Raw genomic sequence first — 27,175 nt, forward strand, 5'->3', positions numbered from 1 at the left:
AATGGCTACGGTATGTAACCGGGTAATGGATAAAATTGCACGTAAGTGCACCAACCGAGAATGGGGACTTAGGTTAATGAGTCAAAGTGAAGGTATACTTTAGCACGGAACGTTTGTACAAGCAATGTCGATAGTATTTCATGTGCCCGGTTAGTGTAAGGTGTTATAACATTAACATTATGTGAGCCTTAAGTGTAAACATATGAGTTGTTGATAAATGCATGACGGGTCGAATAATTTGTAATGAATAATAAGCCGAAAATGTATAAGTTAAGAATTTCCTTAACCCGGATGTTGGATTTTAAGTTCACATAATAGAATGTTAGTTTACAATCATGTAGGAAGAAACGGGAGGTTAATCAGGTAAACGGTTTAAAAGCTATGCAAGTTTTTGTGCGTGCGAACGACAAAAACAACACAGCAGAAAAATGGCAAAACTAGAGGCCGTCGCCGACGCCCCTATGGGCCGTCGCCGACGCCTTATGCATTTTCAGTTTTCTCCGACGCCTAATTTTCCTGTCTACGGAGGTTTCTGGCTACGCGAAAAACTAATAGCCGTCGCCGACGCCCTATAGGGTCGTCGCCGACGGCCTCCACATGTTTAAAATGCTGAAATTTGTTAATTAAGTTATTTTGTGTACCGTAAGCTTCGGTATATTAACCGTGGTCTACGATGGGCCTCCCAAACATAATTTTGAATGTTTCCTTGATGTTTTTGGATCATAAATCCAAGTCTAAGCACTCCATAATTAATGTACGAGTATGATAAGTGAATGTGAATAAGTTAATCAAGAATTGAATGTAAGAAAGTATGTGTAGACATGATTATGTAAGCATGTAGTTATGTATATAGGTAAGTAGATGTGTAGATATGAAGGTGCGTATGATTAGACGTATGAATATACGAATGCACGAAGTAGGATTTATCGCCTATGAAAAGAATGGGACAGGTATGCATGTATACATGGTTTCAATACGTTTGAGTATGGACGTTACTAATGATGTGCTTGAGATTGGAATGTAATGCAGGAATGAGGACGTCAGACTCTTGTAGAATTGAAGCCGAACCTGGAAGCCGGACTCGAAACAAAGGAATCCGAGAGGATAGTCGAATGAATCAAAGTTTATGTTGTTGAATGTTATATGATTTTTAATTGTACCAGATTATTGTTGTATGATGTTGTCAATGACTAATGGTTAAGTTGTATGTGATGTCCACAGGTACTACACGGATTTCTTCTACCACTATCGAAGATAAGCGGGCATAGATCGAGTCGAATAACAAGGATTGTACGGAAAGAACGGTTACGTAGTTTTAATTTTGTAACGCATTAATTTGTAAAAAGGGAAGTGAATTTTGTAAGCTTCTTCTTGAATGCGTGTATTGTTTTAAGATCGTAAAGAAATTTTTAAAGCTATTTTTCCGCTGCGTTATCTTTAAGTTCTTACACGATGATCTTACAGGGAATCGTTCTTATTACGAACGGGTCATGCCCGAATTTTTCTTAAATAATAGTATGGTAATATTACTTTTCGGATTAAGAAATATGGGCGTTACAATATACTTGGGAGCTAGAGTCAGAAATGAAGCGGAAATACCCTCATCTATTTCAGTGAATCTCGAGGACGAGATTTTTCTTAAGGTGGGGAGGATGTAACAACTCTCATTAAAATCCGTAATTATAATAATAATTACTCAATAAGGAAACCCTAATTGAGACACCCAAGTAATTCTGCACTTACCCTAAAATTTTTGAAACAATCGGAATCAGGATCAGGGCCCCTAAAACTTAGGGGGGGTTAAACCCTAATCGATATTATCCTTATTATTCGTTGTCTGAATTGAATTTAATAAAACTGTCAACTCACCCAAGCTACTGGACACGAAACCTACCCTACCCTAAATTGGCATCCCAGGCGATACGCGGGAGGTTCCCCGAATTCTGCCGCGACACGCGGGAGAAGCCAATTTTCAGTATAAATAGAGGGCCTTGGGACTTGAATCTGGGAGTTGAAACGACGTAAAATCGTTGTCTGTACGTCGAGTTAAGGTCATTTTACTACAAATAAACACACACTAATATCGAATCACTGCCGCGGAACAGGGTAATTACTCGATCGCTATTACGATTCATTTTCCGAGATCAATATATCCAAAGAATGTTTAAGTGCTGCCCACATTAGGGTTATACTTTGTCGTTCGTCGTTAAATCGATGAATGTTTAAGTATGGCACTTTATCGTTCATTGTGAGAATTTGATCTCGTAAGTTATCGTAACTGTTGTATTGATCACTAACCCTGTTTTGTGTGCATTATTGTTAAAATTAGGTTAACAGGGCTAAATCATATTCTATCCATACTAAATCTGCAATGTGAGTCATTCTCTTTTTATCAAATGTTTTACAATACTCCAAATCATTTTTCAGAGTTATAATTACAGTGATTAAGTTTATGTAATCACCAAATTACAGCCGGTATGTGGGGTATTGTGCACAGTATTATTATTGTTTCATTCACATTAGGTGGGCGAGCCTAAAAATAAGTGATATACGTCACTCATTGGGACAACCAATGGTGATATGACCACAGTCACAGAGCTGGTCTGTGACAAATACCTATTCTTGAAAGTTGGTTGATAATAAACATATGTAAAAACTCTTGATACTGTAAATTATAACAAATGTGTCGTTTTCAGTAAATAGAATGATTCACTCAGTATTTCCCCGCTGACAAAAACCTTTTTCAAACATGTTTCAGGTGATCTACTGTAAATCAGGAAAAGTGCTGAGGAGCATTTCAAGCTTAAAATAGTGGCTCAGTATAAAATAAAGAAATATGTTTTGAAATAAGGATTTATCACTAAAACTTATGTATTGTAAATTATCGGGGTTTATCCCGAATTGTGAAATAAAATAATCGGGAAAAGTTTTAGCTTTACAACGATCCTGATGTTAAAATTTCCGCTGCTAAAATCACATAAATAAATATCACGGGATTTCTGTCCCGCGGCTCCTGAAACGGGTCAAACCGGGTCGGGGGCCGTGACAGAAATGAGGTGGGATGTAACAACTCTCATTAAAATCCGTAATTATAATAATAATTACTCAATAAGGAAACCCTAATTGAGACACCCAAGTAATTCTGCACTTACCCTAAAATTTTCGAAACAATCGGAATCAGGATCAGGGCCCCTAAAACTTAGGGGGGGTTAAACCCTAATCGATATTATCCTTATTATTCGTTGTCTGAATTGAATTTAATAAAACTGTCAACTCACCCAAGCTACTGGACACGAAACCTACCCTACCCTAAATTGGCATCCCAGGCGATACGCGGGAGGTTCCCCGAATTCTGCCGCGACACGCGGGAGAAGCCAATTTTCAGTATAAATAGAGGGCCTTGGGACTTGAATCTGGGAGTTGAAACGACGTAAAATCGTTGTCTGTACGTCGAGTTAAGGTCATTTTACTACAAATAAACACACACTAATATCGAATCACTGCCGCGGAACAGGGTAATTACTCGATCGCTATTACGATTCATTTTCCGAGATCAATATATCCAAAGAATGTTTAAGTGCTGCCCACATTAGGGTTATACTTTGTCGTTCGTCGTTAAATCGATGAATGTTTAAGTATGGCACTTTATCGTTCATTGTGAGAATTTGATCTCGTGAGTTATCGTAACTGCTGTATTGATCACTAACGCTGTTTTGTGTGCATTATTGTTAAAATTAGGTTAACAGGGCTAAATCATATTCTATCCATACTAAATCTGCAATGTGAGTCATTCTCTTTTTATCAAATGTTTTACAATACTCCAAATCATTTTTCAGAGTTATAATTACAGTGATTAAGTTTATGTAATCACCAAATTACAGCCGGTATGTGGGGTATTGTGCACAGTATTATTATTGTTTCATTCACATTAGGTGGGCGAGCCTAAAAATAAGTGATATACGTCACTCATTGGGACAGCCAATGGTGATATGACCACAGTCACAGAGCTGGTCTGTGACAAATACCTATTCTTGAAAGTTGGTTGATAATAAACATATGTAAAAACTCATGATACTGTAAATTATAACAAATGTGTCATTTTCAGTAAATAGAATGATTCACTCAGTATTTCCCCGCTGACAAAACCTTTTTCAAACATGTTTCAGGTGATCTACTGTAAATCAGGAAAAGTGCTGAGGAGCATTTCAAGCTTAAAATAGTGGCTCAGTATAAAATAAAGAAATATGTTTTGAAATAAGGATTTATCACTAAAACTTATGTATTGTAAATTATCGGGGTTTATCCCGAATTGTGAAATAAAATAATCGGGAAAAGTTTTAGCTTTACAACGATCCTGATGTTAAAATTTCCGCTGCTAAAATCACATAAATAAATATCACGGGATTTCTGTCCCGCGGCTCCTGAAACGGGTCAAACCGGGTCGGGGGCCGTGACAGAAATGAGGTGGGATGTAACAACTCTCATTAAAATCCGTAATTATAATAATAATTACTCAATAAGGAAACCCTAATTGAGACACCCAAGTAATTCTGCACTTACCCTAAAATTTTCGAAACAATCGGAATCAGGATCAGGGCCCCTAAAACTTAGGGGGGGTTAAACCCTAATCGATATTATCCTTATTATTCGTTGTCTGAATTGAATTTAATAAAACTGTCAACTCACCCAAGCTACTGGACACGAAACCTACCCTACCCTAAATTGGCATCCCAGGCGATACGCGGGAGGTTCCCCGAATTCTGCCGCGACACGAGGGAGAAGCCAATTTTCAGTATAAATAGAGGGCCTTGGGACTTGAATCTGGGAGTTGAAACGACGTAAAATCGTTGTCTGTACGTCGAGTTAAGGTCATTTTACTACAAATAAACACACACTAATATCGAATCACTGCCGCGGAACAGGGTAATTACTCAATCGCTATTACGATTCATTTTCCGAGATCAATATATCCAAAGAATGTTTAAGTGCTGCCCACATTAGGGTTATACTTTGTCGTTCGTCGTTAAATCGATGAATGTTTAAGTATGGCACTTTGTCGTTCATTGTGAGAATTTGATCTCGTGAGTTATCGTAACTGCTGTATTGATCACTAACCCTGTTTTGTGTGCATTATTGTTGAAATTAGGTTAACAGGGCTAAATCATATTCTATCCATACTAAATCTGCAATGTGAGTCATTCTTTTTTTATCAAATGTTTTACAATACTCCAAATCATTTTTCAGAGTTATAATTACAGTGATTAAGTTTATGTAATCACCAAATTACAGCCGGTATGTGGGGTATTGTGCACAGTATTATTATTGTTTCATTCACATTAGGTGGGCGAGCCTAAAAATAAGTGATATACGTCACTCATTGGGACAGCCAATGGTGATATGACCACAGTCACAGAGATGGTCTGTGACAAATACCTATTCTTGAAAGTTGGTTGATAATAAACATATGTAAAAACTCTTGATACTGTAAATTATAACAAATGTGTCGTTTTCAGTAAATAGAATGATTCACTCAGTATTTCCTCGCTGACAAAACCTTTTTCAAACATGTTTCAGGTGATCTACTGTAAATCAGGAAAAGTGCTGAGGAGCATTTCAAGCTTAAAATAGTGGCTCAGTATAAAATAAAGAAATATGTTTTGAAATAAGGATTTATCACTAAAACTTATGTATTGTAAATTATCGGGGTTTATCCCGAATTGTGAAATAAAATAATCGGGAAAAGTTTTAGCTTTACAACGATCCTGATGTTAAAATTTCCGCTGCTAAAATCACATAAATAAATATCACGGGATTTCTGTCCCGCGGCTCCTGAAACGGGTCAAACCGGGTCGGGGGCCGTGACAGTTCTAAGTCAGGCTTTCTTTTTTCTTTTTATCAAAATCCATACCCTATGGGTAGGTTCAGGTACGAAATCGGGTCTACAATAACCGACTTTTCCAATAATCGGTTTCGGATTAGGGGTGTTCAAAAGTATCCGTATCCGAAAATCCGATCCGAAATATCCGATATCCGAATCCGAAATATCCGAAAAATCGGATATCCGAAATTTCGGATATCCGAAATTCGAATATCCGAATTTTTCGGATTCGGATTCGGATAGTGATTTTCAAAATTTTCGGATATTTCGGATATCCGAAATATCCGAAAATTTAATTTTCATTTTTTTCGGATATCCGAATATCCGAAGTATCCGAACATATCCGAAATATCCGAAAAATATCCGAAAATATCCGAAATATCCGAAAAATATCCGAAATATCCGAAAAATATCCGAAAACTTATATTCGGATATCCCAAAATATCCAAAATATCCGTTTCCGAATATGAAAAAAATAATAAAAAAATAAAAATTAAATAAAAAGTTGGATTTTCGGATATCCGATTCACTATCCGAATCCGTATCCGAAATTTCGGATATCCGAAATTTCGGATACGGATTCGGATAGTGAAATCTGGTATCCGAAAATTTCGGATATCCGAAATTCGGATATCCGAATTTTCGGATATCCGGTTTTGAACACCCCTAGTTTCGGATGCTTCTTCCAGGTATGGTTTCGTGCCTAGTCTCTTTATAGTCTTTACGGGCTTGCATACTTGTAAAAGCCCAACAACCACAAAACGACGTCGCACCACAAATAATTGATCCATTGGATCTAGCTCACCATTGATCCATTGGGTCTTGACCATTACTAAAGCACCGTTAAAGCCCAACAACCACAAAACGACGTCGCACGGAGCCAGCACAAAAACACACATTGCATCCAACAAACTTTTCTTGACCGACCTGATTAACCAAACTCAGGTGTGGAGGTTTCAACTCAACAAAGCAAAATACATAAACAATATCGCAGAATTTCATCTACTTTCTTCACAAATCAAGGTTCGTGATGCATAATTTTGTTGATTTGATTCAATATGTTGTTTCTACAGAAGAATCGCGTTGTTTTTACGCAATTATTGTAGGTTTTGTTAATTCTAGGGTTTTGCATTCGATTTGTTTAATTGTTCTTGTTGTTTTCCCTTCAATTGAATGTGTTGTTATCGGCATGAGTGTTATGGTAAAACGATTGATTGGAGATGAATGAATTGTAGTTTGTGTTGATTGATTAGATCATTAGATGCTCTGGTGCTGGATTAACATTGTTCATATGTGCAGTGGTTATATAGTTGCAATGAATGAGTTGTTTTTTTAACGGTGATTTTCGTCGGTTAATGTAGTCGAGATAGAGAATTGTAGCCTATAAGTGTAAGTTGCCCTAGGATGCTAAGATCACAATGTCTTTAAGGCAAGAATCCGTATCATGTTTAAATGTTCTTCTACAGTGTAGCGTTAGAAAAATAGTTGCTGCTGTTGTCAAATTATTGATTCAATGGGTGGACGGTAGGTCTCAGCCCTCGGAGATATGGGAGGGTTAAAAGACTCGTTTTCTTAGCTTCATCACTCAAAATTATTGGGACAGTAAATTTTGAAAGTTAGAGGAATGTAAGGAAACTTGTTTGAGATGACATTGGGATAAGGAACGTGTTTGATGCTGTCACTTGGACTACATAGCTAATATGTTTAAGCCAGAAGCTGGTTAGAAGCCGTTTCAGCAGTAGTAATTAACTAGTTATTAACTTTCTCCTTCTGCTTAAACATATAATCATTTATCATATTACTATGTGAATCATCACAGAAGGCAACACCAGATATAAGTTCTCTGCAAGCGTTTTGTCATATTAGTCATGGCAATGTTAACAATAATGTCTATGAGTTTCTTTTTGGACTAATTGTCTCATGTATCTCTCATGTAATTTTCTCACCCCCTCATCTAACTCAGATTGCCATATGAGACATGACCAAATCCTAAGCCAAATTAAATGCACGAGCCTCGATGGCATTAACGTCTTGCAAGTATTTTAATAAATTTAGCAAGTCATCATAGCGCATTGATGGTATTGACATTATTTAAGTTAAGATAAAACATATCCGGTAATTGTTGGCACACCATCTTCTCTTACTAAAGTAGTGACATAATGTATGCTATCTATTTGTACATTACATAAACAATATCGTAGAGCTTATATACTTCAGAAATCAAGGTTTGTGTTGCATAATTTTGTTGATTTGATTCGCTATATTGTTTCTACAGAAGACTCCCGTTGTTTTCACGCAATTACTGTAGGTTTTCTTAATACTAGAGTTTTGCCTTCGATTTGTTCGTCATTTTCCCATCCATTGTTTGAGTTGTTATTGGCATGATCATTACGACAAAACTCTTGATTGGAGATGAATGGATTGTCGTTTCTCTTGATTGATGTTGTACGAATGATTAGATGCTCTGGTGCTGGATTAACATAGGTGCACTGTTGCTAGAGATGGCATGCATGAATGAGTTGTGTTTTGGGCTGTTATTTTCATCGGGCTAACCCAGTAGTGATTGAGATATAAAACTGTAGCCTATAATTGTAAGCTGCATAGTGCTAAGATTCACAACGTCTTTAAGGCATCTCACAATAAAGCTATATTTGGAAAGAATCAATCTATTATTTTAACATTCTCCTTACAGTCTCTGGTGGAACAATATTAATTGAACCTATAGCCATGTAGGATATGTGTATCATTAGAAAAAGAGTTGTTGCTGTTGTCATTTGTCAAGCTACTGATACAATGGGGCGGGCGGACACCAGATCTCAGCCCTCGGAGATCTGGGAACATTAAAGACTCGTTTTCCCTACTTCGCCTCTCGAAATTATCGGGACAACAATATTTGAATCTCACAGGAATGTAAGGAAACATGTTTGAGATTGACATTGGGATAAGGCACATGTTCGATGCTGACACTCGGACTACATAGCTAATATGTTTGAGCTAGAAGCTGGTTAGAAGCCGTTTTAGCAGCAGTAATTAAATAGTTATAAGTTATTAACTTTCTTCTTCTGTTTATACATATTATCATATTACTATAACTCTATAAGAATAGGCCACACCGCCACAGACATTTAAATCATCAGATAAGGCTACATCAGATACAAGTTGTCTTCAAGTGTTTTGTCATATTAATCATGCACATGTTAACGCAATGTCTATGCATTTCGCTTCGAAGTTCGAACTAATTGACTCATGTACAGTATCTCATGTGATTCTCTCACTCCCCCAAATTCTAAGCCAAACCTCAATGCTTGAACCTTGATGGCATCAACTTCATGCCAAAATTAGCAAATGTAGCAAGTCTATGGTTTGTTTAGATACATAAACACCACCAAAATTTGCTACTGCAAAAAGCACTAGCAAAAAAGTACCCATTTTTCACGCGCAAACTTATTTTTCATGCCAGATTGGTAGCAAAAATATTAACTCCTCACATTTGCTACGGTGGCAAAAATACTCTCTACTTTATATACCCTAAATCTTTTATCTCACCATACGCACACATTCTCTCATCTCACCATACGCAATTGTTCATGATGATGAACCCTAAATCTGATCTCACCAGCTGATTCACACATTCACGCACAAAAATCCTAAATCTTCATACACTGATTTTCACCAGACGCTGATTCAACCACAATTCACGCACAAAAATCGCTGATTCAACCAAAATTCTCATCAATTGCTGATTCACGTTGGCTCGGTCCTGTTCGATTCGCACCAATCACTAACATCAACGATTGATTCGAAGATTAAAATAGTGACGCTGTTCGATTCAAATTTGAGACGTTGTTTGATTCGAAGATTGCTTAGGGCTTCAATACACGACGGATCTATCGTTCAATTGCTAGGGTTCGAAGATTGCTCTGAATTAGCGAAGGAAATTCATCTAGATCTATCTCAATCGCTTGGTGGATTTAGTTCGAATTGGTTTGTTCAAATTCTCTCAGCTTATGATTGTTTGATGCTTGTTTATTGTTTGTGATGAGTTTAAGCAGTTATGTGATTGCTGTGCATATGGTTTTCTATAAGAATATATGTTCTTCTCTGTTGAATTAGGTTAAAATTTCAATATGAAAATTGAAATGAAAACTCATGGTGTTTGTTTGTGATAGGCAATTGTGTAATGCTAGGTTTGTGGCTGAAGGAATTAGGATAAGTGTTTGATAGGCAAAACATGATTATATTATGGATTTTAACTGTTGATATGACACACATGTGCTGAAGGATGAGGTGAGAGGATTGATTAGATACAGAAACCTCAATGCTTGAGCCTTGATGGCATCAACGGTAAAATAGGATAGTCTATGGTTTGTTTAGATACAGAAACACCACCAAACAAACGGTAGTGTTGCGATGTCTAACCCGGTTTAGGAACATAAGTTATATTATCTATTTTTACATTTCTAGTTTTACATATTAGGGTGTTTTGCACGCTTGTGGTTTTACACTTTTACCTGATGCGATGTTTTATTTTTCATTCTTATAGGGTCATATCAGATGTCAGGAAGAAACCGTTATCCTCGTGACGCATATGACAACCGGCATGGGTATATCTCAGGAGGGCCTCCATCGCGGGCCCCTATGCCTCGACCTATGCCACCTCATCCTGCCATGCTGGAGGAAGAACTTGAAATCCAACATCATGAAATACTTAGGCTTTTGGGTGAAAACAGGAGGTTAGTTGAAGACAGAATTGCTCTACAACGAGATTTGGGTGCTGCCAAAGAGGAACTTAGGCGAATGAATAATGCAATTGCTGATATTCAAGAACAAAATGAAATACATTCGAGAAAGCTGATTGACAATGCTTTGAAACTAGAAGCTGATCTTCGTGCCACTGAACCTTTGAAAAATGAGGCTGCACAACTTCATACTGAAGTTGAGAGGCTAAATTCTATAAGGCGTGATTTATCTGGGCAGGTTCAGATTCTCAAAAAAGACCTTGCAAAACTGCAAACTGATACTAAGCAACTTCCAGCTTTAAAAGCCGAGCATGAGAGAATTCTCCAGGAGCTTTTGCATACTAGGTATCTATATTTCTTCTATATTTAAAGCATAAATAGCTAAACAGTTACTTAACATAAAGAGTAAAATGCCATTTTCGTCCCTGAGGATTGGCCAATTTTGCGACTTTAGTCCAAAGGTTTGTTTTTCCGCATTTGGATCCAAAAGGTTTGAAATCTTGCCATTTTCATCCGGCTCGTTAACTTCATCCATTTTTCTCTGTTAAGTGTGGGGTATTTCCGTCTTGTTTGTTAACTTAAACGGTAATTCATTCTTTTTCACCTTTTTACAAGCATTTAGCATAACATACAAGTATTCAAAAGACCGAATTGCCCTTTAAGTTAACAAAAAAGACGGAAATATCCCTGACTTAACGCAGAAAAATGGATGGAGTTAACAAGCCTGATGAAAATGACATGATTTCAAACCTTTTGGATCCAGATGAGGAAAAACAAACCTTTAAACGGAAGTTGCAAAACTGACCAAACCTTAGGGACGAAAATGACATTTTACGCTTAACATAAATTTATAAACTTAACATTATTCTGCGTCTTGTAGAGCTGCTATTGATTATGAGAAGAAAGGAAATATAGAGCTGATGGAACAAAGACAAGCAATGGAGAAGAACTTGGTTTCTATGGCGCGTGAAGTTGAAAAGCTCCGTGTGGAACTTACAAATACTGATGCTGGACCACACAGTGCTGGTATTCTCCATTATACCCTTTTAGTTACCTTTATATTTGGCTAAAGTTACTTGCTCCATTTGCTGACGTTAAGGAAGCCTACCTTAAACCGTAATGGGTAGTTTGGTACTCACTTAAGTCATTCCTTTTTAGTTTGTACTTTTAGAATACTGGAACTAAATCAATCCCTTTGATTGATTCAGTAAGTTCATATTATCAAAATATAACATAAGTCAGACCTTGTCCAAGAACAAATTTCATAATCTTTTGTGCCTTCATTCTAGCACATTAATAAGTTCTTAGTGGGAAATGCTTTCCTATGTGCTAAGATTCTTCGATGTAAATTAGATTACCAACTTTGTTTCGAGAAAATTATGACCTTTATTTTTATAAGTAGCAGATAGATCTGAATTTTATCCAACTTATCTTATTAGTTTTGTAATCCTATAAGTAGCAGATAGATCTGAATTTTATCCAACTTATCTTATTAGTTTTGTAATCCAAATCTCGGGATTCGGGAATTATATGTGTTTATATCTTTTGAGGTAATAACCTCTATTTTTAAAAGATGCCAGGCCTAAAAAGGAAACTAGATAAACTCAGATCACTATCTATCCTATCTCTTAACAAGTTTCTATAATAAACTGATTCTTCAATCTGCAGTAGTTTGTGTTATGTAGGATTCTTCTATGCAATCATTGGTGGCTTTAGGGTTTATAATGTTGCATCGGTCTCACCCTTGTAATCAACTGATCTGTGTTGAAGATTATTTGTTCTTCAGTATGTTTTGATATACTTTTTGCATGTCATCAACTTAATACTTTATTCTGCTTGATAAGAGAAAAAGGGAAAGAGCCGTAATCCTTTAAATACATGAGATCAAGATCATTAACGGGATAACTAGTCTATTGTGTTTGTGGTTATGCTTTGCTGTTTTAACTAAAAGTTCTTTTGATGTTTATAGTGTAGTTCTTACTTTAATTTACAACGGATTTGAGACAAAAGATTATGTTACCTTATAGTTCATCTCCAACACATTTCTCTGACTTTTTTTCAAACTCGTTGCATTATAGTTTTGTGAAACTTCTCTTTACACTTGTTTAAGTCTAATATTCCCAGTATCTCCTCATGACTCTTTGATATCTTGTTGTATAGGTGGGTCATATGGGATGAAATATGGAAGCTCAGATGACCGTTTTCCTCCTCCTTATGGCGACGGATACAACGTTCACCTGGTATTACTTGCTATATCACTCAAACTTATACCTGGCCAGGTGGCAAAATAGGCAAAACGTTTTTTTTTTTTTTTTTTTTTGGTTTAAATGGGCTGGCTCAAATTTGGGGTGTGCTTTTCACTTAAAATTGGTGGAATGAAGTGTCTCCATCATTCCTCAGGGTGCTGCTGACAAGGGTCCGTTGTATGGTTCAAGTTCTGGTCAATGGGCTGGGTCCGAGAAATCTCGCGTGACTCGTCGTTGAAATGTGGACGGCTTATGTTTCAAATTGCAAAAAAAGGCATATTAAGTTGGTAGAAGCGTATGGTTCTCTAATGTTTGCGTTTAATTAAGTAATCCCTTTATTTGAACTATTAGCTATAAGCTATTTAACTAAGTGCATTTGGAGAATTGGGTTGCTATACTACAACTTATGGAGACAATAAGCCACTTGTGTGGCTTGATTATCACCTAGTTTTAGTTTACCAGATTTTCGATGCTTTATTGTATTGTTTGATCCATATGGTTTCATCTTCTTGAATCTTTGTTTTTTTGAGACGACACGTTCTTTAGCTTATATGACCACATCCTAAAAAATTTCTGGAGCAATGATTCTTCATGCTACTTATCTGATCTATTATTGTCTCCGTATCGGACCACGGAGACTGAAGGCTGTCAAAGTGTCAATCGGAGGATTAAAGTTGTAGAAAATGAATTAGAAATACCATTGACCGAATACCTGTACCAAGCTCTTGTTATCGCATTCATGCTACATATCTTATCCGTATCGAAACATGGAGACTGAAAGCTGTCATTCGGAGGATTAAAGTTATAGAAAACAAATCAGAGATTCTATTGACTGAAGACATGTTTCAAGCTCTAATTATCGCAGGTTCTGAAGAAATTAGTGAATGCTAAGTTATAGAGTTTAGTATCGTAGGTGGTATAAGTAGGCATCTAGATTCTAGGGTATTGGTCCAGAAGATAATGCATCTTATATTAGGATACCAGTTGTATAAGTAGACATCTAGGGTACATTTTTGTTTAGTCTTAGGGACTTTTAGTGATTTGGTGATTTAGTATTTCTGAAAGATTTAGCGCTACTAGGAATAGCTGATGACCCCAGTCATAAGTAGGTTTTATTGGTAGCAGTATCAGTACACCATTCACCAGTTTGTATTGAAGAAACTATTAGCCAGTTCTCATATGGAAAGCTTTTCGAAGACGAGAATCAGGGCCCATCACATTGTTAAATAATCGTGAAGAATTTGACATCCCTGTTGATCTGTCTGCAGCAGTTCAGACAAACCATTTGCAGTCTCGTGTATCTTGTTTTGGTGTGATCTGCTTATTTCTTTATTAATAATGCTGTAATATAGCTCAGTAGTCAGACATCCAATCCAAGGCGAGCTGCTCAATTTGCATTGTCCGGTGGCTAGATTGAACTTTGAAAGAAGGCTGATGTGGCGTTTGACGTGGGGCTAACTTCTGGTATGTACTTTATGATAGACAAGTACGTGTCTCAGTTTCGTGGGTAAAATTGGTTCTTGCTTATACGTAAATATATCTTGAGCTACATATACATATTGCACTTTATTTACTTAGATTGATGTTTGTACGAGGTTCTTGCTCACTATAGAACTATACCTAACTACCTATAGCTCTATATTTAACTTGCATACTAATAGAACTGTGTTTTTTATCCGACTCCGTTCTCTCTATCCATACTACTTCACATCTTTCTAGGAGTTAGGGTTTCTCCAATGTGGAAATGAACTTTCAACTCATAATTTCTAGTAAAGCATGTATTCACCTTCCACCTTATTCAACTTGAGGTTTCATCTACTCTTTAGTTGTGTTGTTACTAGATAGATCTTAGAAGGCTTGGAGTGATGAGATTAGACATGCTTTCGGGTTCCACATGTCATCTTTTATGAGATTAACTTTTGGATGGTCAATGAGTTACATACGAGAATCGATTTATGGTCTTCTTTTCAATGGCAATACTGCAATTTGATAAACAACTCGCCTTGATGAGACTCAAGTGCATCAATATTTGCGCATGAGATGGCAGTATGGCACATTGGATACGGACACAGTACGATATGAAGAGATTACAAATGACTAGACTTTGCACACCATGCTTCTAAGGTCATTCTATAGTAGGTTTATTGCTTTGGATTTAATTGTTTCCTATAATCACAAATGAGATCTCAAGAGATATATGTCTCTTTCTCATGAGGTGTTTCCTATAATCACAAATGAGATCTCAAGAGATATATGTCTCTTTCTCATGAGGTGATGGCCTTTATTTGTATAAAGATACAAGGCTGCAAATAGGGAACTAGATAAACTTGTTTAGGAAACTGAATATGTCTCTTTCTCACTTTAGCGGACAATTGATTACGAGGGAGAAAACCCCCAAACGCGTGCTCAAACGTGTGATACATTGCTTTTGAAAGTGCAACTGACTAGCAATAGGGATGGTGGGGTTTTGTGATGCGTGTACTCAAGAACAAGAACAAGGTCACGAACAATTAGTGCACATCATGAAGGTAAATAGATGAACTACGACAAGTGCAATTTGTGTTTGGGACTTCAGAGCGCTTCGCGGGATTAAAGGGTGACACATGGAGAATTTCGAGGAAGCCTTCAATCGGATTTGGTGTGGAGTAGTAGTAGTAATAGAAACAAGTCGCAATAAGGCCAAATTTGGAACAAGAAAAATCGGGATTGTGAATTTGAAATACGAAGAAGACTTAAACACGAAGACAAAGCATGAATGGGATTTACATGGGAATAGTATTGATAGTCCTATAATGGAACATAACCAATTGGATATGGTTTCTAGTGGTGGATGACGACATGCATGGGAACGAGGAACCAAACGAGTAGTTCTTGGATAAGTATAGAACTAAAAAAGGTTGAAGAGAGCAACCAATGTTAGACTCCCTAAAAGCGTTCATTCAAACAACTGATATTAATTGAAGTAGGTTGATTGGATAAATCGCTCAATTTCATGAACAAGAGTTGCTTACGTGCACACAATATCTAGGAACAAGGTCTCTATTAGTGCGGCAATGGTTGGTTAGGGTTTCGGTTGATGAAGTTATACTTGTACCAAGAGCTATAATCGGATATGGGTAATGTGTCTTTTTCAAGGGGTGATAAACTCTATTTATAAACCGAGTTGTAACACCTTAGTGAAATCCCACATCACCAAAGTGCAAAGAGGTCCCCAAGGGACATGGTGTGGTGGTAAGGTGCCTCCCGAGGTGGACGGTTCAAATCCTGCAAGGTGCTGGTATAGGAGTACATGGGAGTACGTTAGCTTGCCGTTCAAAAAAAAAAACCAACGTGCAAAAGAGATGCTAGGTTTATATTGAGTGACCTCCAATTTTAGCGACATGTTTTGGAACACTATGAGCTCGTGTTGCGACTTGCAGGCAAAGCAACTATATCACTATGTCCGCCGGACTGTTAGTATGATACACGAATCAAGTCAAATCAATCTTTTAAATCTTATTGGCATGCCATTCTCCATTTCTCTATGGATGAATATGAATATACCTTAAGGCTTTGGGTCTGGTTTTAATTCGCATTCATAGTAACAAGTTATGGATAACAAGGCATCTATAGTTGCATATTCTTCCCTGTTGTTGTGGAAAGCCACCAGTAAATATGAAGTAGCTATGGCTAGGGCCACTTTTAAACATCATTTTCATCAAGATAGATGAATTATTAGTTTTGGATATGGACGTAATCTGTCAATTTTTAAAATTAGACTCATAGTTTAGTTTTTCTCTTCATTTTCATGTGTATACGTAGTTTGGTGAGACATTAGACTTTGAAGCAGTTATCATATGTTGCAAGGCTCTTTTTAAATAAGCAATTTATATAAACTATTTTTCTCATAATATTTGTTCTCCGATTGTTTTGTTGCAGATGAACATTGTTCTAGACGTGAAATGCATTTCTTTATGGTTTGGCAAGGCAAGTATGATTTATATCTGAAGTACGAAAATAGGTAAGGTGCTAAATCCTGACTATTACAATTAACCAAATAAACAACTAGGAGAAAGTTAAATGCATCTTAAAATGCTCTTCAATATGTTATATTTATATGGCGTGAAAGAATTACACAAGTAATCAGAATTCACAGAAAGATGATTTTTAGTCGACTCATGAAAGGGAAATGATATTTCTTTTAAACATCTCCCTAGGGAGCATCTCTCTCTGATTGCATTTATTTTTGCGACATGTCATAACTAGTAGAATTGCAATGAAGGGGTCTGAACGAAGCTGATAATAACATGTTTATGTCCATTTTGATTTAGATTTTCTGGTTTAAACTTTAAAGTCTTTTCACACTTGATTGGGTGCCCCACGTCCTGAATTTGCCACCAGTTGAATGCTGTTTTTCAAATTTAAATGATATTATATCTCATGTATTACTCAAAATACTTGACAAAATTCTCAATAATGAGTTTAATTAAATTAACAAGGGGCCTGGGTACAAATGATCAGCTGAAAGCTATTATGAAGTTTTGTTCTAAAATATTATATTTATAAACTTGCATTACAGGCTTACAGCAATCTTCATGGTTGTCTCAGTTTTCACGAGAAGCTATCCTGAAAAGGTATGTTGAATCTCTTCCTTATGGCTTATTCATTAAATCGGATACATTATATCTGAATACGGTTATCGCACTTTACATGATGATTCTCAGTCGATAGGTCTTCCTGCATTTTCTTACCGTCAATGTAATAAATATTGGTTGTTAAACTTGTGATCGTTTTTCTTTTATTTGTGCTTTTGTGTCAGGAAAGTGGCCGCCACTGTCTACACTGTTCTCAGCAATCCCCTATTGTGTTACATTAGCAGGGTAGCTGACAAGATCGAGGCCCTCCCTGTCAACGACCTTATCAGCTGAATAAATCTGCCACATAAGCATCCCGAGTTGACACACCATCACCACACATCCCAAACTTCTCGGTTCTTCCATTATGTTCATACCACAATGGCATATGGTAAGCATTTCTTTATTTGTGTGTTTGCTATTGTCACTTGATTGATAGCATCCTATTGCAAGTTTTGTGTCTCGTTGCCCATCCTGTTAACACGCAAGTGTCATCCACTGAAAAATAATTATCAAGAAAACCATAAAGATTAATCAGCATTGTGATGCACCCGGTGTTTTTTGAGATTTCAGTAATTAATTGTTGAATTTAGAAGCATCCTAGTTTTGGATTACTGATTATTAACAGGTTCCGGTCCTTCTAACGTAAAAGTTGATGTTTTATACCAAAATTGGATAACAGCTAAATACAGGTGATTATTTGTCAGGTTGAGCTGGGTTGGTCTGAAACACTTTTTTGCCATTTATTACTTTTTTATAAGAGTAAACTGCCATTTTGGTCCCTGTGGTTTGGGCACTTTTGTCATTTTAGTCAAAATCTCAAACTTTTTAAATCTGGGTCCCTGTGTTTTCACTTTTATTGCCATTTTAGTCCAAAATTAAAAAACCCCCTTTTTTAACTGTTGAAAACTGGTTGTTTTGTCTTTTTTAACTGTTGAAAACTGGTTATTAGTTATTGATATGTTATAATAAAACCTGAGATGGACAAAAATGTCCCTGCACAAAAAGACAAAACAACCAGTTTTCAACAGTTAAAAAAGAAGGTTTTTGAATTTTGGACTAAAATGGCAATAAAAGTGAAACCACAGGGACCCAGATTTAAAAAGTTTGAGATTTGGACTAAAATGGCAAAAGTGCCCAAACCACAGGGACCAAAATGGCAGTTTACTCTTTTTATAATTAATTAATAGGCCAAGTCTGATTATAAAATTTTTACAGTTAACAATCTACGCTTTTTGAATAAAAGGACTTAGGAGGTACTATGCATGAAAAGTGCACTTCAGCCTGTTGTTTTATGCTAATTTATTTTGTTTACACATTTGACCTGTTATGAACACATCTTGCCCAGAATATCCGTAGTAAATAATATGCCAAAAGCTATAACAAAATTAATATTCTATAAATAGTAACTTATGTTAATAATGATTTAGGATATTTATGCATTACAAATATTATGGGTTGTTTTCCACCTATTTGACCATTTATTGCTTTCAAGTAATATTTTGGATGCCAATTTCCCCACTATTGCTTATTACTTTTCCTATTAAACCATCCATCATCTTTGTTGTTTTTGGTGTCCAATGTAACGTATCCTGTACCGATTCACTCACGGGAGTCGTGGCTACCTTCTGGCCACATAGGTATCATAATGTACACTGCAAATCACTCTTTGCAGTTTTTCGAGATCAAGTTCCTGCATCCCAAATTTTGACTTTTTTTTAACCATAAATGGTTCCCCAATAAAACATTGGTTCCCGATGTAATGCATCCCGAAATATGTATTTATATTATTATTGTAGTTGTTTGTTTTTTAATCGTATCTAATATCTATTATATCTTTATACTTAATTCATGGAATAATTCTATGACCCCAACATTGTTTTTCCCTCTTTTTTATTAACCTAGCCTGATCCACGACAAGCGGTCAATCAATCAATCATGCCCAGTAAAATCCCACAAATAGCAAAAGCTATTGGTAGGGTCTGGGGAGGGTGGGATGTAGGCACACCTTACCTATACCCCTAGGGATAGAGAGGCTGCTTCCAGTGAGACCCTCGGCTCCAAAACACTCGAGAAAGAAATAAATATAACATGAGGGGTGTGTGTGTGTGTGTGAAGCTACCAAAAAAAACATGAGTGGTGAAAGAGTACATGGTAAACAAGACAAATATACCAACACAAACAGCCTATACACATAGTTACATATCTACGACCGTACACCACCTAAAACACAATTGTACCCTCCCCTAGAAATTCTTAACCTTAATCCTTACGTCTCAACGAGCTCCTATCATGGACCATGTTCTCAGAGGTGCAATCTTTGCAATTCCTGCCTAATTCGCTCATCCCAAGTAATTTTGGGTCTGCCTCTACTCCTCAATCCCTCCACCTCGAGAGTTTCAACTACTCTAACTAGCTATATCGTCTGCCTCCTCTTAACATGTTCAAACCATCTCAATCTTCCCTCCTTTATCTTATCTGATATACTAGCTACTTCTAACCTCTCCCTAAAAACATCATTTCTTATCCGGTCTAACCTTGTGTGTCCACACATCCACCTTAGCATTCTCATCTCTGCCACATCCATCTTGCGTGCTTGTACATCCTTAATGGCCCAACAGTCGGTTCCGTATAACATAGCAGGTCTAATTGCAACCCTATAAAATTTCCCTTTCAATTTAGTTGGAAACCTCCTATCGCACAATACCCCAGTGGCAGCTCTCCACCTACATCATCCAACCTGGATGCGGTGGGCAACGTCACTATCTATCTCCCTATCCTTCTGAACAAACGATCCTAGATACTTGAACTTAGTCACATGCGGAACCACTTGACCGTCAATGGTGATCTGAATGTCCTCGTCGTTGTCTACTCCACTAAAGTCACAATACAAGTACTCAGTCTTAGATCGACTAATCCTTAAACCTCTGCCCTCTAAAGTAGCTCGCCACTCTTCTAACCTCGCATTCAGGCTTTGTTTACTATTAGCAACTAACACAATATCATCTGCAAAAATTAGGCACCACGGGAGAGCCTCCTGAATTAACTTTGTCAACTCATCTAGGATAACTGCAAATAGAAAAAGGGCTCAAAGCAGACCCTTGGTGAAGTCCTACTTCCACAGGGAAAAAATCAGTATCCCCTACAGGCGCCCAGACATTTTAGTCTCGGTCCTAACATACATATCCCTAATTAAGTCTATATACTTCCCAGAAACCCCTCTACTCTCCAAACTATCCCAAATCAGTCTACGTGGCACACTGTCATAGGCCTTTTCAAGATCAATGAACACCATGTGTAGATCCTGTTTCTTTTCCCTATACTTCTCCATCAATCTCCTTAGAATATGTATTGCTTCCGTAGTCGATCACCCTGGCATGAAACCAAATTGGTTTACCGTGACTTGAGTTTCTCTTTTGATTCTCGTCTCAATTATTCTCTCCCATAATTTCATAGTGTGTCCTAGCAACTTAATCCCTCTGTAATTCTCACAACATTGGGCGTCCTCTTTATTCTTATATACAGGAACTACTACACTATTCCTCCATTGATCTGGCATTCTCCCAGATTTGAAAATAAGATTGAATAAAATAGTTAGCCAATGAACTCCTTCTCCCAAGCATTTCCATACCTCAATCGGTATGTTGTCTGGCCCAGCTGCCTTAGCCCTTCCCATCTTTCTAAGGGCTTTTCTCACCTCATCCCGTGTGATACGTCGACAGTGGTCGTTATTTCGTAGTCGCCTTTGAGTAGGTGAATCATCATTTTCTTGTTGGTAATCCCTCCCGCCATTGAAAAGATTGTAGAAGTACGCTTGCCATCTCATCTTAATGTCGTGTTCTTTGACCAAAACGCACCCGTCCTCTCGCTTTAAAAACTTCACTGCTCCTAAGTCCTGCCTTCTACGCTCTCTAGCTTTTGCAATCTTGAACATGTCATGCTCCTCCTCCTTTGTTTCCAGTCGATCATACATCCGCTTGTAAGCTGCGTTCTTCGCCTCTGACACTGCCTTCTTCGCCTCTCTCTTAGCCTCCTTATATCTCTCTCCCTTAAAGCCACTTCTCCTCCTCGACCATCACTATGCCTACCAATATGGCCATTAAAATCGCCTCCTATGAAAATTCTTTCTCCCTAGGTATGGCCCTCACAACTCCGTCTAGGCAGTCCCAAAAATCTCTCTTCTCTTGATCCCCCAATCCCACTTGTGGAGCATAAGCATAAACAATTGCCACTACTTCCTCTCCTAGTACTAATCTCAACACCATGATCCTATCCTTGTGTCGTATCACCTCTACCACATTTTTGTACAAGTTTATAGCCACTAGAAATCCTACCCCATTCCTTACCCCATCAGCCCAGCCCTTGAATATAACAACTTGTACCCATTGCGCTCATCCCCTTATGTCCGTTCCACCTAGTCTCCTGAAGGCACGCTATCTCTACCCTACGTCTTTTAAGTGTATCTATGATCTCCAACAACTTACTACTAAGGGTTCCTACATTCCACGAAGCCACACGCAAACTATACCCCCTTTCTTTTCCCCTCCCTGAACCCCTCGTCCTCGAACACGATCTCAATGAAAAGTCATGATATCTACCGTCTATGATTGCTACAAATCACCTGATAAACCTAAAAGAGCACACGCGTCACAAGTAAATCGATACCGCAAAATCTCGATAGAACACGTACAATGGGTATACAGCGTCAATGGGTGATCACAAAACAAACACTAATCAATAAGGTGCGTATAAATTCAATAATTAATGATCAAATAAAGAGTTATAAGTAAGCTCACACAATAAGTGATGTATTACAGTAATGTATTATAACAAAGACCTTTTATTTTACTAAATAAAAGTATTAAACTAAATTAAAATAATTATATAATATTATAAACGTATGTATTTTTATTTTTATTTTTATTTTTAATTCAAATTCAAAGAGTGTTTTATAATAGAAAACTTATATTACATGTATATAATATTGTATACGTAAATATATATAGAGATATAGATATTATTAATATTGTATACTTAAATATATGGAGATATAGAGATATTACTTGATTGAAAAGTTGGATAAAAAACACCTGGTATAGCCTGTAAGCTTCAGCCCCACTGGATCAAAAGTATATTGGCCGCAAAGTCAGGCTCGCCGGAGATGTATCTAAAACCAATTCGCCGAAAGTTCTACCAACTCCTGACCGACACCTCAGCCCTGCTTTCACACACCATCAAAAATTCCCCAAATTCTTCTGCTTTTCCTTGGCAAAACCAATTTCACACACAAAAACTCACAAAACCGTCGCAAGATCCAACCGAATCATCAACCAAACCACTCTAATCCACTGAATCACAACCTGATCCAACAAAAAAAACCGCTCCAATACCCTCTGAATTTCCAAATTTCTGACTTTAACGAAAAAAAACAGAGCTGCGAACGAAATTTCTCCGGTGACAAAAACGGTTTCCGGTGACTTGCTAGGAAAGGAGAAAAGATTGGCCGGAAAGTGATGTTTCCGGCAAAATGAAAAGTTGACGTTGGCCTTGTACGGAGAGAAAAATTAGAAAAATTAGAAAAACAGAAAAAACAGAGCTCCGAAAAACAGAGTTCCGAACGAGAAAAAAAACAGAGCTCCGAACGAAATTTCTCCGGTGGGTTTCCGGTGACCTGCTAGGAAAGGAGAAAAGATTTGCCGGAAAAGTGATGTTTCCGGCAAAAGAAAAGTGGACGTTGGAGATGTACGGAGAGAAAAAAGAGTTAAAAGTATGAAAAACAAGGGCATTAACAATCATTACTTCCACGACCTGCGGTCAACTTATATTAAAATTCCTCAATCGTTTTCTTATTTTCCTCTGTGTACTACACGGGTTTCTAACTAGTTAATTATATATAGTAAATCTAGTTAACTATAAATGGGTGATGTAAAACAGGTCAAATCCTTACGTTAAGCTAACAGGAACAGGTCAAACAGGTTGAAACTCACCAAAAGTCTATTTCTGATGCATAGAACCTCCTAACTTCTTTTTTTTAATCGAAGGTTTCAATCATTATAGTAGTAACAGTTTTTGTAGCATAACTAACACAGTAAATATTTAACAATATTTTAAATAAGGATGAAAGGTATTTGCAAGTCAAGTCAATGCCCTTTCTAGTTTCTACCGATACTGAAAATAACCCATTTTTTTATCAGCACATCTTGCGATCTCCGTTATTTACTGTTATTTTTAACAGTTTTCTTTCGCTTACCCCAGAATCATGTTAGGATTGTTATGCTAACCTGCAATATAAATCAAGTATCTTGTGGCAATTTTGTATGTGGCTTTTTGTTAGGCTCCCACTATTCCCACGCACTAAAATCTTATTTTCACACCCCTAGATGTATACGGGCCCGTATAGAATTATACGGGCCGTATAACTGATTGTTTCACAAAAAAAATGGCAGAGAATGTTTTTTTGTCTCCATGTATACGGGCCGTATAACATTATACGCCCTGTATACAATGTTATACGCCCATATAATGTTATACAACCCAAATCTCATATAATGTATACGACCCGTATAATGTTATACGGCCCGTATAGAATGTTATACGACCTAATATTTGTCATGTCAGATTATTCTATACGGGTTATATAACGCTATACGGCCTGTAGAAATTAAGATTTTGGGGTGTGTCTTTATTAGGACCCTTTTGTTAATGTCAATCAGGTTTGACTTTTATAACAAGTGATGAGAATTAATATTGACTTTCCCGAGGTTAGAACAATTTGTCTTGAGGGTGATTAGTATTGTTGTATTTGTTGCGTGAGCACAAGGATCATGTAAGGTTTGTTTCCAACTCATGTTTACTGTCATGACTACTTGATGACATATTTTTTTGATATACTTAATGTTCACATATGCAGGTTTTCCAGTTGGATTTGTGCACTGGAAAAGGTAAACTTTAATCAGTACTTTCATTTACCCTTGTTATTTTGAGGACTAATACCGTAGAGGTGGCAAAACGGGTGGGTTGGATAATGGGCCACTAACGGTTGGATTTGGTTGAACCAATACACTTTACCCATAACTTTTAATCCATTTATAAACATTTAGTGTGCCAAATAGGATCAATTTATGTTATTTCAGTGATGTTTGGGGTGGTTTTATAAACTAAGCATACACTTTGAGCTGTTTTTAACCACTCATATTCTGATATCTACTTAAAATTTTTAACATTATTTATGTATAATTTGGTTCAAAAGCTATATCGAACATCATATCCAACAATGTAAATAACGTTCTCTGAAGTTTGGAGGAAAACATAATATATGATTGGTGTGATTATAACATCAGACCATTCAAACTAAATTAAATATGTTTTTTTTTATTTGTGACACTGACAACGTACCCCATAAGTTTATAAATTGTGAGGGTTGGTCGTTTCTTGACGTGTAGGGGTTTGTAGCATTAATTAGTTGCATAGGACTTTGTTATTTTGTGTTATAATATAGGAATAAGGATGAGATCGTGATAAATTATATTATTGTTAATCAAACTTATTTTTTAATCGGAGCAGAACAACCATATTGAGGGGATGATTGCCACAAACGAAACAGATTTTTATAAATATATAGATTCGTTAGGATAGGATCTAAGGATAAAAAAAGAAATATATTTGATTACCAACAAATATTTATATCTAGACAATCATGCTTAAAAGCATTCAAGGTTTACACGATTTTTTATTTAAAGTGGTTCAAATGAGAATCATTGTTTTTGTGAGAACCATGTGAATCAAATTAGGACAATTCGATTATTTGATCCATACCTAAAAAGCTTGGCATTCGTGTAGTTAGATACAAGATTAATGAGATTTAATAAAAGTATATAAGATTAATGAGATTTAATAAAGGATGAGAGAGTACAATAACTAATTTAATTTAATAATTCCTAAATAATGCTCTATAGTTTCATGTATTCAAGATGTTTTTAAACACCTACATCTTCATTCTCATTTCTGAGAAGACATGTCGTTGGAAAACCCTAAGGGGGCATTTGGTTTACATTAATTCAATGGAATTTAAGGGAATTGGAATTTGAATTCCATCACTTAGGTAGTGTTTGGTATGCAGGAATGAGAGGTGGAATGTAATGGATGATTACGAGGGAATGAAGAAAAGGGTGTTTGGTTGGTCAATAGAATGGAATCACCCATTTCAAAATGGATTCCATTCCCTCAAAATCGTTCATTCCATTCCCCATGTTTTTTTTTTCCATTCCATCCCTTTTTTTTTGAACCCCTCTTGCACCATTCATCAAAACACCACAACCCACCACCTTTGCCACAACCCACCACCACCACCACCCACCACCAACGCCATCGCCGCCACCCGCCACCACCTCACCCCGACCGCCGCCGCCGCCACCCATTCGCCACCGTTGTCACCCATAGCTGCGACCAACCGCCAACGACACTCGCCGCCGCCCACCACCACCATCGTCGACGCAACCACCACCGCCACCAATCGTCACCTCTGCTGCCACCCACCACCTTGCCACCACCACCACTCGTCGTCGTCGCCGCACCGCCACTCGCCATCACCACCACCACCCATCGTCGCCGCCGACACCCACCACCACCACCTATAACCACCCATAATCACTACCACCGACCACCACCACCACTCCCCGCTGATTATTACTCCGTTTTTTCTTGCCTACCGAACAATACACAATAATAACTCATTCCATTCACACATGGTAACCAAACAAGACATGGAATGGTAATGATCTATTGCATTCCCTCGTCCATTCCATTCCTTCGTCCATTCCATTACCTCATACAAAACAGGCCCTTAAGATGTTTGGTTTACAGAATTTAATGGAATTGGAATCTCAATTTCAATCTTCATGTGTTTGGTTGACAATGGAATTGGAATTAGGCATGAATTCCTTCAAATTCCTTTAACTAAAGGAATTCAAAATCCTTCCTATATATAAAGGAATTAAAATAAATTCATTGGAATCTTCGACCGTTTCGACCCATGCTCGTTTCGACTCGTACCGTTTTGACGCGAACATTTTTGACCCGTACCGTTTCGACTCGTACCGTTTCGAATCGAACCGTTTCGACCCGTACCGTTTCGACGCAAACCGTTTTGACTCGTACCGTTTCGAGTCGAACCGTTTCGTCGTGTACCGTCTCGATGCGAACCGTTTCGACGCGAACCGTTTCGACTCGAACCGTTTCGACGCGAACCGTTTCGACTCGAACCGTTTCGACGCGAACCGTTTTGACCAATACCGTTTCGAATTGAACCGCTTCGACCCGAACCGTTTCGACGCGAACCGTTTTGATCCTTACCATTTTGACCCGAACTGGTGGTTGTGGGTGCCGGGGTGATGAAATTCAATTCATTTGACAACCAAACACAACAAGAATGGAATTGAGATTCCAATTCCAATTGGAATGTTTAGATTCCAAATCCAGTTCCTTCAAATTCTAATTCCTATACAAATTCCAATTCCAATTCCAAATCATTCCGCGAACCAAACGCCCCCTAAGGAAATAAGCATTGTTGTTTGTGAAGATGGATATGATCAGGTGGTTCTGCTGGTGGCACAATGATACTCCAGTGGTTAGGGGTGAGCAAGTTTAGGTCCGGACCGAAAATAACCGAGAACCGAACCGAAAAATACCCAACCCGACCCG

At 37.4% G+C, this 27,175-nt stretch overlaps 2 protein-coding genes across 4 annotated transcripts; one reads left to right on the top strand and one right to left on the bottom strand.

Moving 5' to 3' along the window:
- The first annotated feature begins 6,756 nt into the window (after positions 1-6,756).
- LOC110894211 (protein FLX-like 3) lies at positions 6,757-24,831 on the top strand. 3 transcript variants are annotated; one of them, XR_002566170.2, is made up of 9 exons: positions 6,757-6,901; positions 10,422-10,962; positions 11,498-11,643; positions 12,778-12,857; positions 16,782-16,863; positions 17,422-17,476; positions 17,662-17,867; positions 24,190-24,307; positions 24,387-24,831. XR_002566170.2 is itself a non-coding variant. In XM_022141402.2 (5 exons), the coding sequence occupies exons 2-5, from the start codon at positions 10,433-10,435 to the stop codon at positions 13,099-13,101; spliced, it is 840 nt and encodes a 279-aa protein (XP_021997094.1). In that variant the 5' UTR covers positions 6,757-6,901; positions 10,422-10,432; the 3' UTR covers positions 13,102-13,394. The 3 variants fall into 3 exon arrangements, 1 of the variants encoding a protein (XP_021997094.1); XR_004874505.1 differs by lacking the exons at positions 24,190-24,307; positions 24,387-24,831 and adding an exon at positions 13,018-13,158 and having other exon boundaries at positions 17,662-17,750; XM_022141402.2 differs by lacking the exons at positions 16,782-16,863; positions 17,422-17,476; positions 17,662-17,867; positions 24,190-24,307; positions 24,387-24,831 and adding an exon at positions 13,018-13,394.
- On the bottom strand, positions 20,208-20,807 carry LOC110892492. The gene is made up of 2 exons (XM_035981197.1): positions 20,702-20,807; positions 20,208-20,545 (listed from the first exon to the last, which is right to left on the bottom strand). Exons 1-2 carry the CDS (start codon positions 20,805-20,807, stop codon positions 20,208-20,210), a joined length of 444 nt encoding a protein of 147 aa, XP_035837090.1.
- Positions 24,832-27,175: the final 2,344 nt, after the last annotated feature.

Source organism: Helianthus annuus, chromosome 12 (assembly GCF_002127325.2).
Source record: "Helianthus annuus cultivar XRQ/B chromosome 12, HanXRQr2.0-SUNRISE, whole genome shotgun sequence".
NCBI lineage: Eukaryota > Viridiplantae > Streptophyta > Magnoliopsida > Asterales > Asteraceae > Helianthus > Helianthus annuus.

Bases quoted from the DNA above. Each gene is read 5' to 3' on its own strand.
- LOC110894211 (XM_022141402.2), top strand. From the start codon at position 10,433: ATGTCAGGAAGAAACCGTTATCCTCGTGACGCATATGACAACCGGCAT. The intron at 11,644-12,777 runs GTATTCTCCATT...CTTGTTGTATAG, and splicing joins TGCTGGACCACACAGTGCTG to GTGGGTCATATGGGATGAAA. The intron at 12,858-13,017 runs GTATTACTTGCT...ATCATTCCTCAG, and splicing joins ACGGATACAACGTTCACCTG to GGTGCTGCTGACAAGGGTCC.
- LOC110892492 (XM_035981197.1), bottom strand. From the start codon at position 20,807: ATGGAGAAGTATAGGGAAAAGAAACAGGATCTACACATGGTGTTCATT. The intron at 20,546-20,701 runs GTAGAGGGGTTT...TTCTATTTGCAG, and splicing joins GATTTGGGATAGTTTGGAGA to TTATCCTAGATGAGTTGACA.